The sequence below is a fragment of the Mustela nivalis genome, assembly GCF_964662115.1.
Source record: "Mustela nivalis genome assembly, chromosome: 6".
In the NCBI taxonomy this organism is placed as follows: domain Eukaryota; kingdom Metazoa; phylum Chordata; class Mammalia; order Carnivora; family Mustelidae; genus Mustela; species Mustela nivalis.
The window spans coordinates 6,326,693-6,343,088 of NC_139025.1; the positions used below are offsets into that span (position 1 = coordinate 6,326,693).

General features: G+C 61.9%; 1 protein-coding gene across 4 annotated transcripts in view; it reads left to right on the plus strand.

The window, feature by feature from the left end:
- The window catches only part of CCDC85C (coiled-coil domain containing 85C), a 73,876-nt gene extending 57,677 nt beyond the window's left edge, over nucleotides 1-16,199 (plus strand). For 2 of the 4 annotated variants that reach the window (XM_082737691.1, XM_082737693.1), the window contains exons 3-6: nucleotides 7,788-7,892; nucleotides 11,139-11,234; nucleotides 12,052-12,150; nucleotides 12,844-16,199. In XM_082737691.1, the coding sequence (XP_082593817.1) occupies nucleotides 7,788-7,892; nucleotides 11,139-11,234; nucleotides 12,052-12,150; nucleotides 12,844-12,933 (390 nt within the window). In that variant the 3' untranslated portion in view covers nucleotides 12,934-16,199. Of the gene's footprint in view, nucleotides 1-7,784; nucleotides 7,893-11,138; nucleotides 11,235-12,051; nucleotides 12,151-12,843 lie in introns of all 4 variants that reach the window. The other 2 variants (XM_082737692.1, XM_082737690.1) reach the window with 1 other exon arrangement.
- The last annotated feature ends 197 nt before the right edge of the window (nucleotides 16,200-16,396 follow it).

The window sequence follows — 16,396 nt, forward strand, 5'->3', positions numbered from 1 at the left end:
CTAGCAGGATGGGGCAGAGTGCATGGTTCACCCCCGACCCCCACATCCCCGCGGCCGCCGCGCCCTCGCTCAGGTGTAGAGCCAGGCATCGAATTGCAAGGCTGGTTTGGGAACTTTATATGGTTTTCAGTCCTGTGGGGCAGAAGGGCTTGGCCATTGGCATGCTGGCTCCCTTGGCTCCTGGGGGCTGGGGTCTCACCCGGCTGGGGTCTGGGGTACCTTCCATTCCACAGGGGTCTGGCATGGGTTGGGGACGGGGTGTGGACTGGGCTGCAGGAGCAGAGGCCGAAGTGGCGCCAGGAGGAGTGGGGGTGGTGGGGGCTGTTGTTAAGGCTCAGGGGCCTTTGCTTTGGAGTAGGTGCCCGTCCTGCTCGCTGCAGCTACTGGACGGCAGAGTGGAAGCCAGGACCACGATCTGGACCCGAAGCCTCGGGTCAGTGGCCTTGTGAGTCTTTCCCTGTTGTTTCACGGTTCCCTCGTAGAAGCGGGGTGAGCACCCGAGCCCTGGGTTCAGGGTGCTATTTGCCATGTTGTTCTGTGGTCCAACTGGGCCTTGCTTGTGGCCTCTTTTCCACGAAGACAGGAGTGTCCCTGACCCCGTGGCCCCTGCTGTCTTGGTCACATTGTCCCATTGGGAAAATACACCCCAGTTACCAGTGGTGGACCTGGCCGTGGACTTGGGGGAAATGTGCCCATGCTCAGGCCACAGAGGGGTGGCCCTTCTACTCCATCCTGCCTAGGGGCACCCCAGGGTCACAAGGGAGGCCCCCCATAGCTGTGTCCACTGGTCCCATGCCCACATGTATGGAGGGGGAGGTTGTCAGGGTGCCTGTGTCTGGGCATCTGGGGGCTGGCAGCTACCTGGGCAGTGGGTTTCCTGCCCGCCCCCCTCCCCCTCCCCCATGCCTGCTCAGACCTGCTCCCAGGGGTCAGATGTGGGGTCATGGCCCCGAGGCAGCCGCAGAAGTTCTGTCGGCCTCCTGTGCCCACGCCTGGCCTGCTGGGGAAAGATGTCTATCAGACGGAGGGATGCAGGCCCTCGCCGGGATCCCGGCTTGCTGCTGCAGGCGGTTGGGATTCGGCACAAGAACGAGCTTTTCCCTGGCTTACGGCCATACGCAGGCGAATGCTGGGAGCTCAGACCCGCCACATGGGCCCCAAGTCTCTTATTTCCCTGATAGAACTTTCCTTTCTCCTGAATGAATGGAGACTCTCGAAGGCAGGCTGCCGTGATGGTAGTTATGTGGGCTTGTGTGGGTCCTGGGGGGCAGGGCACCCAGGGCCCTTCTCTGGCCTCTTCCTCTGTGGGGCCTCTGCTCGGGGTCTCCCAGTGAGAGGGGTCAGGGCCACACCCAGCACCCCAAGAAGGGGGCAGCCTCGTGGTGCTGGGGCCTCGGCGCCCCACTCCCCTCCCAGGGCCTTGTGCACCTGTCCCCTTCTTGCTGTGGAAGTGTTGGCCCTCCACCTACAGTCTGCAAAAGCTCCCAGGAGCCATGACCATTGGCAGGATGTTGGTCCCTGTCACCTGCTGTCACCAGAGCTTGGCCTTGAGGGTGGGTCGGTGGAGCTGGCTGCAGAAGCAGGCGCCGCTGTTCTGAGCCATGCAGGAGAGATGAGAGAGAGCGACACGGACAGTGGGGGGCCCCCTGGCCTGCTCCTGGTTTCCTGGTGGCACTCAAATGTCACTTGCTTCTGTATTCCTGTGGCAGCTTAGATGGCACCGCTCTGCTTCCTCACCTGGAAAATGGGCGTGCACATGTTACGTGTAACGGATGGTCCTAGGGGCATGGGGGTGACCAGGCCCAGGCCTGCCCACCTCCTTCCCCAGCTAGCAGGACTTGTGTGCACAGGGGGCTGCTGCAGGCCCACAGTGACAGTCCTGGCCCCATTCTAGGAGAGTCCAGAGAAGAAGGGGTTTACTTTTTCTTCTTTCTCCCGGCCTCTGGCTCAGGCATGGCTTCCTGCCGACAGCCTCCCCAACCACCTGCAGGGGGCTCGGCACTTAGTCTGGGTTCTCAGCCCTGTGAGCTGCTAGTTGTTGAGATTCTCCCTTGGGGAGCCCAGCCCCCAGGTCTGCTCGGCTGTCAGCCACTCAAGTACTGGGATGCTGGTTCTCAGTGGTCACATCGGCCTCTCCAGTGCTTAGCACACCTAGACTGGGGTGGCTACATCTTGGGGAGGCCCTGGCCACTACCCACCCAGAGTCCTAGGCAGGAGGGGAGGCTGGCTCTTGCCCAAAATAAGGAAGTTCTGCTTCACTAAGGTAGTGAGTATGCCATCTTTGGAGGTAATCAAGGGATTGATTTGGGAATCCTGGAGAGAGATTTCTGCCTGGACCTCATGGGCCCTGGCTTGTCTGACTTGATGATGCTGGCACATAAGTCTCCTCACCGAAATCAAATTGCTCAGAAACCTCCAGCTCTGCAAAGAGCCGAGAGCACCTCCCTTTTGGGGAAAAGCGGGAGAGAGCAGGATTCGTCTTCGAACCACCTTCAGGGGGCGTGGCTTCAGGGTTTGGGCCAGAGGGCGGAGATCCTCTGCGGCCCCCCCTTCCCACTGCCCCCGCCCCTCCCCTCATGGCCTCTATTTAACTCTAAAATAGCTTTAATTAAAAATGTGCCGGCGTGTTCACAGAACTAAATTACTATATTGCAGTTCGTGTTTTCCTTCTCGCGTTGGCTTTAAAATTTCATCAACACAGCTGCTTCCTCTGTGATGATTCATCTCGAGCCCCCTGCACACGTTATTATTTTTCTGGGGGATTCTGTGCCCGGCTGGGTTGGGGTGGGGGCGGCTGGCATTGATGCTGGGGCTTGGCTCTTGGTTCCCTTGGTCCCCCCCCACCCCCACCCCAACTGGGGTGGTGAATGAAGCCTCCCTGTTTGCCCAGGAGCCGAGAAAACGTGAGCTGCCATGGAAGGGAGTGGAGGCGGCCGTGGGGGTCCACCCCCTTCCTCCTCACCCCTGTGTCCCTAAATGAATGGCTCCTCCATGGCCCTTGTCTGCGTTTTGAGCCATCTGGGCTGGGGGACAGGGGAATAGTCTGCCACCATCCCAGCCTGTGCTGGGACCTTGCTTCTGTCATCTGAGTGAGTCCCCGAGGAGGACGGGTGATCCCGAGGGCTGGTTTCCTTGCCCAGGCCCTCCAGGGAAGCTGGCCTCCGGCATTTCCGCGGTGCTGTGTTCCCACACAGGTCGCTGGCTATCCGGCTCTGAGCCGTCCCTGCTCTGCCTGTTTGCCGTCTAGGGTGGTGGCCACGTCCTGTTCCCTCTGTTGGGGTGGGGTGGTCTCTGCACCCCTGGAGGGCTCTCATTACTTTGTTAGCAGAACCTTCTAGCTGGTCCGGCCTCTCCCTGAGCCAGAGAGGAAACCCCTTCTTTCTGGCCTCCGAGCACATGGTCTGCTAGCAGCGTGGGCAGAAAGAGACGGGGAGTTCTACCTCTGTCCCCGAGGCTTAATCATTGTCCACTGTGAGCCCCATGCTGGGTGGCAGAGCCACAGGGCCAGGTTCACATCACCAAAGTGCTGCCTTACCAGCTGGGTGGTGTGGGGCCAGGGGCTTCACCTCTCTGGGCCTCAGTTTTCTCATCTGTCAGATGGGACACTAAGAGCACCTGCCCCGGGTGTAAAGGGACGACGATCCCGCAACGCCCGAGGACCAGGGCTGGCCAGCGGTGAGAGCCGTGGGCCACCCGGTGGCCGGGTTCCCTTCTTGACCCTAATTTCCGTGCAAACAACAGAGCCCTGGAGAGCTGAGGAGTTGCCCTGACTCCCCCAGCCCGGGTGGGATTGGGTTTTCATGAGTCTTTGCCCCCCAAATCCCTCACCCCTTCTTGCGGGGTCCTGCGCCTGTCCCTCGCTCACCTTATTGGAACAAGTACTGGGCTGTCATGGGGACCTGTGAGGGCCGATGATGACTGTGGCGGGTGAGACCACACGCTGTCCCGTCAGCCGCAGCCACGAGGTCCTGGCAGCAAACACATCCCTAAGGCCAGAAATGGCGTGGGGCGTTGGGATGTGGTGCCATCTCCCTGCAGAGAAGTCCTATTAGCCACACATGGGACCTCCCCGGCTCGCTCGGAGCACTTAGAGGCAGAACTTTCTGGGCCCCCAGCCACGTAGCAGCCATGTCTTTCTTGATGGTCTGCAGACGGGTTCTCTGAAAACTAAGGGAGATTAACTCTGGCTGGTAGGTAGTAGCAGGATGCCCTTGTGAGCAGCCTCGCAGTGCCCCTTCCTTGCCTCTGCCGGCTGCCATGCCAGGATCTTGGGGCCCCTCCAGGCCAGGGTAGTGGGCTGGCCTCTCGGGTCTGCGGGGTCCCCGCATGAGCCCTGGGAGGGCTGGGAGGGGGCCGGGTTCCCGGTCAGCCCTTGGAGACACGGGGGTTTCTAAAAACATGGGGGCTCTCTGGAGGTGCCCACCCCGGCCCAACTGAGGTCCCGGCAGCTTTGGGTGAACAGGTATCCGGGGAGGGGAATGGCGGGGAGGAGGGTCGTGGCTGGCATCTGCTGGGTGACACCGCTCCTCTTCCCTTCCAGCTGCCCCGTCCCTACGGCCGCCCGAGAAGCTGGCTTCAGGTAGAGCTGCCTGGCGGGACATGTTTGCAGTGGTGTTTGGCGTGGGGACTGCTTTGAGTGCTGTGTGCTTCTCTGTCTTCTGCGGGTCCTCTCCTGTCCCTTCCTGGGAGCCGGCCACCACCAGGGTGCCTTGGTTCTGCCCTCTCCGAGCTGGCATTCACGGGCAGCTTTGCACATAATGGCAGTAGAGCGGGGACCCCCGGCCTCCCACGGCCCTTCTCACCCAGCTTTCCCAGCCCGTGCCCGGGGGTCTGAGTGGTCTCCAGATGTCCCAGCATCAGGGCTCACCCCGGATACCCCACAGCAGTCCCCGTGTCACCTGTCAGACACTGCCTCCCTGTTGGGTGCACAATGGAAGTGCTCTTGCGGCACGTGGTCCCACGGGGACCCAAGCCCTTTGGGGGCAGGAAGGAGAGGTGAGGCTAGCTGCCCTGAGTGAGCCCGCCCGCAGCTGCTGCCCAGACAGGAAGCCCCAAGTAGGCAGGTGGGGGAGGTGGGCAGGGCCCTTCCCAGGAGTCCTCTGGAAGGCGATGGCTGGGGAGCTCGCTGCAGGACCCCAGGGGTTCAGAGAGGCTGGGGTAGCCAGAGTGCACGGCGGCCCGGAGCCTGGCGGCGGTGCAGTGACAGCCCTGGACAGAGGCTCTGTGTCCTTAAGTGGAGTTGGGAGCCCTGCGGCCACCTGGGTCTCTCCCTCCCTGCCAGAGGGGGCAAGTCTGTCCGCACGTGATGCTTCTTTTACTTTTAAGGATGTGGGAGTCCCGCCACTCTGTGTGACAGATCCTTTCTCCCTGTGTCCTGAGGGACCCATGTTGGGGACTGTGGCGGGGCAGACCTCCTCTCCCTGCTTCCTGAACCACCCTGAGCCCCCCGCAGGTGCAGGCCCAACCACCCCAGAAGGCCCTTTCAGCTCCACTGCCCCTCCGCGTTAAAAACCTCGGGCTTTCATTCTTCTAGGGCACCGACAGGCGCATCCCAGGATTTTTAATTTGGGTTTAAGTGCAATTATGGTCCCTCATTTTGATGCATCATTAGTCACATTGCCCCTAATGAGAGAGATTGTGTGTTTTTCCCGCCAGCTTTTTGGGTCGCTAATAAAGTTCTGTGGACGTGCGAATATTTATAGATGATCGCTGAAGGCAGGGGTGGGAATTGCACAAGCTGATTTAAACCCTCCCCCCGCCCCCCTGTGCACACACCTCCTCCCCAGGAATTTATCTGGTGTGGAGGGAGGAGGCCACACAAACCTGTTTTGTTTTCAGTAACAGCACGTGAGTTGCTTCTGAACCTACTGGGTCCTGGGCCAGAGGAGCTGTGTGGGAGGTGAGACTGAGCACAGAGAAGGATCTAGACGGCGAGGGGGAAGGGCAGGGCAACGTCCAGCTGTCCCGGTGCCAGGGGCCGGTCGGAGAGAGCGGTGGCTCAAATCCTTGGCCATGTGGCCAAATGTCAATGTGTGTGCGCTGGGCTGAGCCTTGCACCTGGTCCCTTTCTGCCAGCCTGGTGAGGCCAGTGAGGTGTGTTCCCGCAGAATAGGGTCAGAGGGCCCGACAAGGACCTGGTGGCACTGGATGCTGATGCGCAGTGTCATTGGGTTTAGAACACTCACTGCTGGAGAAGAGTTTAGAACTGTCGCAGACGCCTGGCCAGGGAGAGAATTGCCTTCGCCTGAAGCTGGGTTGACGCCCCTGCCCACGGTGGGCGAGTCAGGGAGGCATAGGTGCTCTGATGGGCAGAGGAGCCCCCCAGGGTGGGCAGTGAGGGTCAGCACTGTGGCCTCTTTCTGGTGCCTGGTGATGGGGCGCTGCTAGATCGGACCGCTGGCTGGGCCAGGGAGGACTAACATGGCTCTGGTTAGAAGCCGTAACCCCGGGGTGGGGGGCAATCACATATCAAGGGTTCTTGGGGATACCCTGCCACACTTCAGGGGCCATCCTTGGAGGGGGCGTCTCCACTTCTGTCTTGTGCCTCTTGGTGACCTTTGTTCACACTCAGGTTCTCCCGGAGGCCATGGGAATCCTTCCGCTCTGGCCAGGGTGCCTGGGTGGGGGTGGAGAGCAGGCGGTGAGGGCTTGGATCTGCTGTCGGCTGTTTGCTCTGGAAGCCTCCAGAGCAAGGGGCACCTGCCTGCCTTGCATTTTTACTCCAGTCTCCCAGACCCTTACAGGGAGCTGCTCTGTGCCCTCTGACCTGGCCCCTGGGACCGAGGGGTCGGGCCTGGGTCTGATGGGGACAGGAGAGCCGATCGCAGGGAGTCGGTGAGGCTGGAGACTCGTGAGACCCGGGTCAGGGTCTGGCAGTTGGCGGGAGGGGAGCAGGCGGGGAGTGCGGCGGAGCGTCTGGGGGGGAGCTGGTGTGTAGGAGGAAGTGACCCCCCCCCCGGGGCGTGGCTGCTGAGCTGTCCTGCTCACCACCCACCCCTGCCCTCCAGGCTTTGTTTGGGGACTTCCAGGACCTTCTGTGTGTTTTATCTGCCCCCCAGCATGCCCTCTGATCCTTTGAAGTCGAAAAGGCTGTCTGGGCCAGAAACCCCCCCTGGGCTCTGAGTGATGCGGAGGGCCCAAGAGGCCATGATGGCTCCTTCTCAGAGGGCCGATGTCGGATTAAGCGTGAGCCCTGGGTCCCCTCCCTCTGCGGATCCGGCTTCCAGCTCCTGGGGGCATTTGCTTTGCCCTGAGGGAAATCCCGCGGCCAAATAGATGTCCGTGCACTCCTGCCTTCTGTCCCTCCCCCCTTCCTAAGCAGGCCCTGGTTCCTGTGGACAGAGAGGGGAGGACGCAGGGCTCACATTTGGGAGCTCCTGTCCGAGGGCAGAGGCTGAGGGCAGCCTGAGCACCTCACAGGGACAGACTCACCTGTGAGAGGCGGGAGCACCCCACCCCCGCCGGGGCTGGAGGGAGTGTTCCCCAGGCCAGGCGCGGGGCCCCAGTGCAGGATGCTGGAGCAGAGGAAGGAGGCGGGCGTGGGAGGCCACACTCATTCATTCGTTTCCTCTGTTCGAGAAACCTTGATAAAGCACGCACTGGGGGGCAGCTTGAAGCCCTCTGGCCTTGTGGCACCAACACAGGGTGGCCGTGAGGACGATGGGGCAGGGAGAGGGAGGGAGGGTGTAGCCGGTGCTGGGGGAGGGGCAGGCAGGAGCAGCTGACCATGTCCTGACAGGGCACGGCACAGCCACTCCCCTCTAACCTCTCCCCTTCCCTCGCAGCAGGCAGGCCCTGGAGAGTTCCGGACGCTGCGGAAAGGCTTCTCCCCGTACCACTCAGAGTCCCAGCTGGCAAGCCTCCCGCCCACCTACCAGGACTCCCTGCAGAACGTAAGAGCCCTTCCCTAGGGCCGCACCACTCACTTGGGGACCCCGTGCCTCCAGGGTCCTTGATCCACATTGTAGGGCAGGCGTGAGGCTCAGCCCATCTCGTGACCTGCCGGGGCCAGGGGAGGCCCAGAGGTTCTATAGGAACACTCTTGGGGAGCTGCTAGGGCAGCAAGCCCTTGCTGGGCCCTGGAAGGACCCTCCATGCCTGACGCTGCTGGGGGCCCAGATCTCCCGCACCTGGTGTGTCTTCTGTGAGGTCCTGGGAGTTGGGGGACAGATAGCCCACAGGTCGGAGGATCCCATGGTGAAACGGGTGACCCTGTGGGGAGGGACCTGGACCCCCTTTCTTCCCCAGGCTCACCCCGCCCTCCCTACCTCTGTCTCTGTCTACTTCCCCTACTCCCTGCCCACTTGAGTCAGAGGCTGTATGTCTGCCCAGGGCCCCCGAGCTTTTCCCTGATGGGGGTCACTGGCCAGGGTGCCGTGGGGCAGGGTCCAGCAGGCCCTGGGACTCCAGGCCCCGTGGAAGGAGCTGGCCGCGGAAGGGGGCTGAGTACAGGGAACAGGGGCAAGGCTGTTGACAGTCCCTGGGGGGAGACTGGTCGTCTGCCTTTCTTCTTTTCGAGTCAGTTGACTTTATTTATTTATTTTTAAAACATTTTAAAATTTATTTATTCGGACAGAGGGACAGCAAGAGAGGGAACACAAGCTGGACGAGTGGTAGGCAGGGGGAGAGGGAGAAGCAGGCTTCCCGCTGAGCAAGGAGCCCAGCGCAGGGGTTGATCCCAGGACTCTGGGATCATGACCTGAGCCGAAGGCAGGCGCCCCGTCAGTTGACTTTATTTTTGAGGACTCACTTAACTGGTTTTTAGCATATTTGCAGATTGCTGTAGTTATCACAATAGAACATCTCCTTACCCTACAGAGGAACTCTGCCCCCTTTAGCCACCCCTCCCTACTCTCCCCTGCCTTGGCGGGGCGACCCCTGGTGTGCTCCTGCCTCTGCAGACTTGCCCATTCTGGACATTTCTTAGCAACAGAGCCCTGTAACAGGCCACCCTCTGTGACTGCCCGCATCCGCAGGGTGCTGTGTTTTGGAGGCGATGCTATGGGCTCGAACCTCCCTTTTTGTTGTCGAGCGATATTCCATGGGTGCAGGCACCCCCTCCCCCACCCCTGCTCAGCGGCTGGACGTCTGGGCGGTGTCCACGCTTCGCCCGGCATGGGAAGCACCGTTGCGAATGCTCTGGACGAGTGGTCGTTTGGTCGTGTGGCTTCTGTTCTCTTGGGGACACACTCGGCTCCCCACTTTGGCCACCAGCTCTGGAACCCCAGACCCTGTTTGAGCCCTGCTGTGAGCCTTCTGTCAGACCCATGGTCCTGCCCTCATCTGTCACATGGGGGTGCAGGAAGATAGCAAGTCAGGGGGTTTCTTGGGTGGCGGGGGTGGGTGCCGAGAAAGTGGGAGGTGTCGCCGGGCTGGCCCTCCCGCTGCAGCCGGAGAGGCCTTTGGGAGAAGCTGTCTGTGGGGAGCGTCCCCCGCAAGCTCCAGCCCCACGGCGTTGACCTCTGACCCGTTACCCTTCCGGTGCGGGCTTCGTGGGCAGGACCTGCAGCCACGTGCTCATTGGCAGCCTGGTGAGGCGGGTCAGGGAAAGGCTGTCCGGGACACTCCTGGCTTCCTTCCTGCCTTTGCTCTGGGAAGCAGCCCCCGGTGCCCTTACGGAGGGAGCAGGCTGTTCAGGGAACCCTACGCACAGATTGGGACGGGAGGCCGGAGGTGCCAGGGGCCAGGCATCTGGTACCTCCCAGGGCTGAGTGCGTGTGGCTGTCGCCCCCTGCTGGCCAACAGTGGAGGGCGCCCAGCCTTCACCTCAGACTGTGCACCTGCTTTCGGGCAGGCATGTGCGTGCACGCACGTGCGTGTGTGTGTGTGTGTGTTTTGCACCCATCGGACAGCGTGCCGGAGCTCTGCACACAACCTGGGACACCGGAACCCTTTCCATCATCCAGATGAAGAAACTGAGGCACGAAGTGGGTTGGGCCCTACTTCAGAGCCTTGCCCAAGCCCACACAGCATGGCTGGGCTGAGCAGGCTCCCCGGGTGATGGCCCCAGAAACCAGCTCACCAAGTCCACCTGGTCACTTGGGTTCAGTGACTGAGAAAGAAACTGAGACTCAGAGGAGGGACGGATGTGCAGGGCACCCCGCTCCCCGGCCTCTCCCCCGGCTGCTTGCACCCACGCTTCCCAGGGCGCTTGCCGCTTTCTGTCTGGCCTCCCGCGCTTGCTGGCTCCCGTTAGACCCACTCCCGGGTCTTCTGACCTCCCGGCTTGTGTTGGCCCCAGGGAGCTCCATCCTCCAGTCCTCCTCCACTGGGGCCCGAAGTCGGGGCCCCTCTACCGCTTGAGGTACACCAACGTGTCCAGTAATTCCATTGGAAAGCAGCTAGAGGCCCTGGGCAGACACAGGTGGGGCCTCTGACACAGGTGGGCCTGACTCCAGAAGGCGGACTCGCCTCTTCACCTGGCCTTGTCCCCTGCTCCCCGGGCTGTGCGGAGCTGGGCGCCGGGTTGCCATCTGAAGTGCTTGCTGAGGGGCGCCCGGGTGGTTGAGTAGGTTAAGTGTCTGCCTTCGGCTCGGTGGTGATCCCAGGGTCCTCGGATCGAGCCCCGCCTCGGGCTCCCGCTCAGCTTCTCCCTCGGCCCCTCTCCTCCCACTGCTTATGCTCTCTGCTCTCTCTCTCTAAAATAAATAAACGCACTCATTATTTTATTTTATTTAAAAAAATAATGCTTGCTGAATTTGGTGGCACACCTCAGGTGGCCAGACAGGCCGGAAGCTCAGGGCTGGGAGGCAGGGCTCAGGGCTAGAAGAGTGTCCCCGCGGGGGGGAGGAGTCTAGCCCACTCACCTGGAGTCGGGGGAAGGGGGCAAGCCCTGGGGTTTGCTGGGAGATCTTTGCCAGCCCCCGCCCTTCTCTGAGCTGCCCTCACTTCCTCTGGCAAACAGAGAACAGACCCTGCACGTGGGCTGCGGAGAGGAGCCTGCGAGTTGCGATGGGGTTTGGGGCGGCCCCCTGTCCTCTGCCCCCGCCTGGGCCCTGCACCCCGTCTCCTCACCAGCAGCACTCGGCCCCCAGCTTCTCCGGCGTTAGTCAGGGACCTCTCCCTGCCGCCGGGTGCCCCTCTGGCCACCCCCCGGGGGCCGCTGGGGCCCAGCTAAGCCCCGCGATTCCTTTCCACAGGGCCCAGCTTGCACGGTACCTGAGCTGTCCTCGCCCCCCTCCGCCGGCTACAGCTCTGCGGGACAGAAGCCCGAGGCTGTTGTGCACGCCATGAAGGTGAGGGCCAGGCCCTGCCCACCCACACCCAGAAGCTGCTCCCCAGGGGCGGGGGTAGGGGTGGGTGGTGCCCAGGTCCCTAGTGCAGTGCGGACCCCAGACCTTCCAAGCTGCATGTGCTCTGAGTCCGCGCGGGGCGGAGCAGCAGGGCGGTGGGGAGGGGCCCTGAGGGGCCCTGAGCCGGGAACACCTTGGGGGAGGGAGTTGGAGGTGTCGGTTGGCAGTAGGTTGTCACCCATCTGCTATCCCAGTGACAGAAACGTACTTGGGCCAGGTAGGGGAGGGCGGGCACCCCCTCTAAGTCAGAGAGGTGGGGGCAGGGTTGGGGTGGGACTAGGCTCCGGCCTCCGAGGCCCGTCCTCACTCGCAGGTACAGCTCCCGGGGGGCTGGCTCACTGGGCCACACCCACTGTGGCTGTGCCCCCCGCCCCTCACCCACAGGATGCCCCGGGTGTGCAGGCCTGTCTGCACAGATAACAGCATTCTTAAACTGGTGCGGACAGTGACTGGGACACATACACACACACTCACCCTGTGTGTGCAAGTGGGTGCTTGCTGGGGGCCCTCGGTTGGCATGAGCGCACCTGTCTGAGGGTAGTTGCCCCTCCCCCCCAGCCTGTCCTCCCTGCTCCCCGGGACCCGGCTTCAGCTTCACCCCCAGCTGTGATGTTATCTTGGGGGCGGGTCGCTAGGGTGAGGGAGGAGGACCCCCCCATGGGTCTCTCCATGCCCCTCATGCTGGCTGGGACCCAGCGGCTTGGGATCCTTGGCATCTGTGGGCAGCCTTCCCCCTGACCCTGGGGCCGGTTCCCCGCAGGTCCTTGAGGTGCACGAGAACCTGGACCGGCAGCTCCAGGACAGCTGTGAGGAGGACCTGAGTGAGAAGGAGAAGGCCATCGTCCGTGAGATGTGCAACGTGAGACACTTCCCCGGGGCCTGGTGGCGGGGGTCTGGGGTCTGGGGCCCAGGGGGCGGGGCTGCGAGCAGGGCGGGTCCCGGAGTGACCTGGAGGCCTGGGGGAAGGCACCGGAGCCTGGACAGCCCTGGCCAGTCCTCCCCCCATTGCCTGTCCCACGTCCCCCGGAGAGTGGGGGCCCTGACCTCTCCAGGCCTGTCCGTTCTCGGAGCTCCGCCCCCAGCCCCCTTGGACTGGTCCGTTCACCCTGCATGTCCCATCCCGTGGCCCACAGTGGCCCTCAGTGCCTGCTGGCCACACAGGTGGTGTTCAGACCAGCGGTGCGGGCAGGACCCTCTGCTCTGAGGGCCTGCAAGGCTGGGGCCGCATTTGCTCCTGGAAGCTGGGCTGTTTCTGTGGCTGCCCAGGACGGGGAGCTCAGCCCTGACCTGCCTGGTTGGGGTGTGTTATCTCTGGACCCTTTTAGGAGGCAGCAGGGGCAGAACCTGGGCCTCACCTGCGGCCAGGTGTTCTGTACCCACCTCCTCTGCTGTCTCCTGCTTCTCTGGGCCTCACGTGGCCTCAGTTTCCCCTCTGGGCCCCACGGCTATGGGGACTTTTTGGGTGATTTTGAGGGGCCCGAGGCAGTGTGGGTGCCTGGGTCAGCAGGGGGGCTCGGGTGGGCTCCGCAGTCACAGCTTACCCCACCCACAGGTGGTCTGGCGAAAACTAGGGGACGCGGCCGGCTCCAAGCCCTCCATCCGGCAGCACCTGTCTGGGAACCAGTTCAAGGGGCCTTTGTAGGGCTGCTTCTCTGTGGACGTGGACTGGCCCTGCAGGGCACCCAGGATGAGTTGCAGGCCCCCGTGTTTGTTTCCTGTGGTGAATTGTACATAGGACACTGCCCGCCGTGCCCCGGCTCCCGTGGGTCCAGCGCGATAACAGCCGGGCCTCCGTCTCCCTCCTCACGCACCAGCACACGAAGACAAGAGGCTGCGGCCATGCCCCATGGCAGAGCGGCCCAGACAGCCTCCTCCCTGCTCTGGGGCCCCGCTGCCGGGAGGCTGAAGGCTGCGTGGGGACTCAGGGCCTGGCATCCCAGGCTGGGCCCGGCCTTGGCCAAGGGGCACCTCATCGAGCCTTCTACCCGCTGGCTGCTACCCACACTGGACAGAGGCCACCGGCAGCTGGACCTGACCCAAGGGGCACCCCTTCTCACCCGTCTGCGGCCTGAACCCCAGCTCACTGAGCCCGCGTCCGATCGTGGACAGGGAAGCTCCTGGTGTCTGTGGCTGGCGGCCCTGAGGCCCTTCCTCTGGCACTGCTGCCCCCTGCCCTGCCCCGTACCCAGCTCCCTGCTACAAGCTGCTGCTTGGTTTCAGGGTGCTTCCCCCAGCCCCGAACACATCACTCGCTGCAGAGTCTCCTCTCCCACTCCGGGGCAGGTCATGCCCTAGCTTTTTGGGTCCCTCCTGCCCAGGACCCGAGACATCTCCATCTCTGTGGTTTCACATGATGGGCCAGGGAGTTAGGAGGCTGTGTGGAGAGTCTCTGGGCCGAGCCCCACGCTCTCTCTCCAGGTGGGCAGCACCGGGCCGAGCTGGGCCTCTGGTATCCCCCAGAGCCCGGCCCCAGCCAGGGTCACTGTGGACGGAGCTGCACGGGCTGGCCGGTGGGGGACTTCTGCCCTCTCTGGAAGGAGCCCGACCTGGCTCTGGCTTTAACTGGCTGTGTGACCTTCAGCAAGTCACTCAGCTTCTCCAGGCCCCTGGTGGGAAGACGAGGTCTCAGGTTCTTTGGGCCATGCTCACCACCCGAGGCCACCAGCTGGGTTCAGCCCGGGTCTCCGTCGTGGCCCGCACGCCCGGGCGCTCCCACTGCTGCAGAAGCCGCTGCTGGCCGGGCCGGACGGAGCCGGGGACCGAGTGGGGTCCACTGCCTTGCTGCCTCTTCACAGGTGCTGCCACCTCGCTCTCTGAGCCTCAGTGTCCTCCACTGGGAAGGGACAGCCTCAGGCCCTCTTCGTGGGGCTCGGGATCAAACGAGACCTTCCGTGTAAATGACCATATACAAATACAGATGAGATAGAGAAATGTTGAAATTGCTGAGGAAGGTGAGGCCCAGAGGGTGGGTGGTTGGGGCACATTACAGACGAGCTCACAGATGCTGGGAAGTGGTGGGGGGCACCGGCCATGATGGCTGCTCGCTCCCGCCACCTCCGCTGGCTGGTGGGGCTTGGCTCCATGCCTCAACCACTCGAAGAGCCCAGGAGGCCACTTTTGCAGCGAGCAGGCTTCATCCAGGCCCGCACAAGGGACGGGGGCCAGGCGAGGGGATGGGGGAGGCCACCCTGTTCCTAGAGCCCCAGCAGGGACTTCGCGCCATTCCCACCGCCTGTCGGCCATCGGCGCCCGTGGGGGAGTTGTACACTCTCAGGGGAAAGGCTTATAGCCCCCCTTGTGCCCAGGGAATGCTAAGTGGGTGTGGTGACAGCAACAGGCACGTTCCTCTCACCCTGGGTGTTACAGGGGGCTCTGGGTTCTCCCTGAAGGGAGCTTGCCCGCAGGTCAGGTGGTGAGTGCCCTCTCACTAGGGTGTGCATCGAAAGCTAGGGAACATCCTTGGTCATGGTACCAAGTAGTTCTTGCCCTAGTGGGCAGTGAGCTGGGGGACAGAGGCTCCCCTCTGGATCTTGGGAGTCCAAAGAACCACAGAGCGGCCCGAGGTGGGGGGTGGGTCCATTTTGGGTGGAACCCACATCCGGCAGCCCATCTGTCATGTCTGGATCAGGCCGGCCTGGCCACCACTGAACATAAGCAATAAGTCAGGGCCCTGGTGTCTGCAGGTCTCCTGTACACTGGCCCAGAGAACAGCTTCGAAGGGACCGTCCCCGCCTCAGGGAGGTGACCCTGTCCATCATGCTATGGGGTACCTGGGGGTCAGGTGGGGCGTTTCTGCCTGGATCCTCCTGTGCGCCACACAGGCAGCAGAGCCGGGCGCAGACCTCTCCTTCCCACCGCTGCTCGTGTTCCTGAGCCAAGTGCATGGGGATGGCTTTCAAGGACAGAACTGTACCTGTGACAGTCATCTGACGTAATAAGCTGTTAAAAAATTAAATAAAATAAAAAGCCAGCAGCACTTCTGCCTGGCCCCACAGGGCAGGGGTTGGGTGGATGCAGTGGGAGCCACAGGCTGGAGGGGATCAGAGGAGCCTCACCACAGGGACAGCCAGGGGCCAGGCAAGCACGAGTCCCAGCCCTGCCAGCAGCTCGGACATGCATCAGGTGATGTGGGGTGATCTCCCCTCTGGAGCCTTAGCTGTCGAAGCTCGTGGTGGGGGACGGGGGTTGCTGAACTCGGTGCCCTTTCACAAAGGTCCCTTTACGTTTCATACTGATTCTAGATCTTGAAGCCCCGTGTGACATCTGGACTGGGGCTTCAGTTCCCACTGTGATGGATGTCACCCTTCCAGCCTCGCCCCAGGTGGCCAAGCCCTTCCTGGGATCAGAATCTGCTGAGCACATTTTTTTAGGGTGGCACATTTTTATCCAAAAGTTATTAGCTACACTACACATCAGTGTTTAAACAGAAAAAGTGACCTTTCATTTTTTTTTTTCTTGGAAACTTGAGAAGAAACAAAATACATACTACTGATTTTTTTTTTTTTTTTTTAAAGGAAACAAGCAAAATGCATGAGCGGAGCGGTAGAGGTGTATATTTTTCATACTGTGGGTGGGTGGGTGGGGGGTATTTGTGCTGCTTTCTGGAATCGGGCTGGAACGTCTGGTTCCCGGCCCCGGGCCGTCAGCCATGCTGTTTTCTGTGGTGGGTGCCCGCCGTGAGAACCGGGGCCGGCCCCTCGCCCGGCTCCAGGTGGAGCTGGGAGCTATGGACCCCTGTGCCCGTTTCTACCTTCCACTGAACCACTTTGATTTGGGGAGAGAAAAAGCGCTAGAACTTTTGATAGTGTGGTAAAAACACTGATTTGAACTATTTTAGTAAAAGGAGTAACAGAAGATTGTGATAGTGTATACTTTGCGCTAGATAAATAAAGGCTCTTTGTAAGCCTCTGTGGTGGGTGCGCAGTGCTTTTCTCGGGGTTGGGGAGCCGCTGGGTAGAGTGCCATAGCCCTGGGGAGCACCTTGGGCATGGGGGTTCTGCCCAGTGTTGGAGACCACAAACGGCCACTCGGATGGTGCGAGTGGAAAGAAATTTCCAATCTGAGCCCCCGTGGGACCCAGGAGCCCATCTGCATGGGTGCATGTG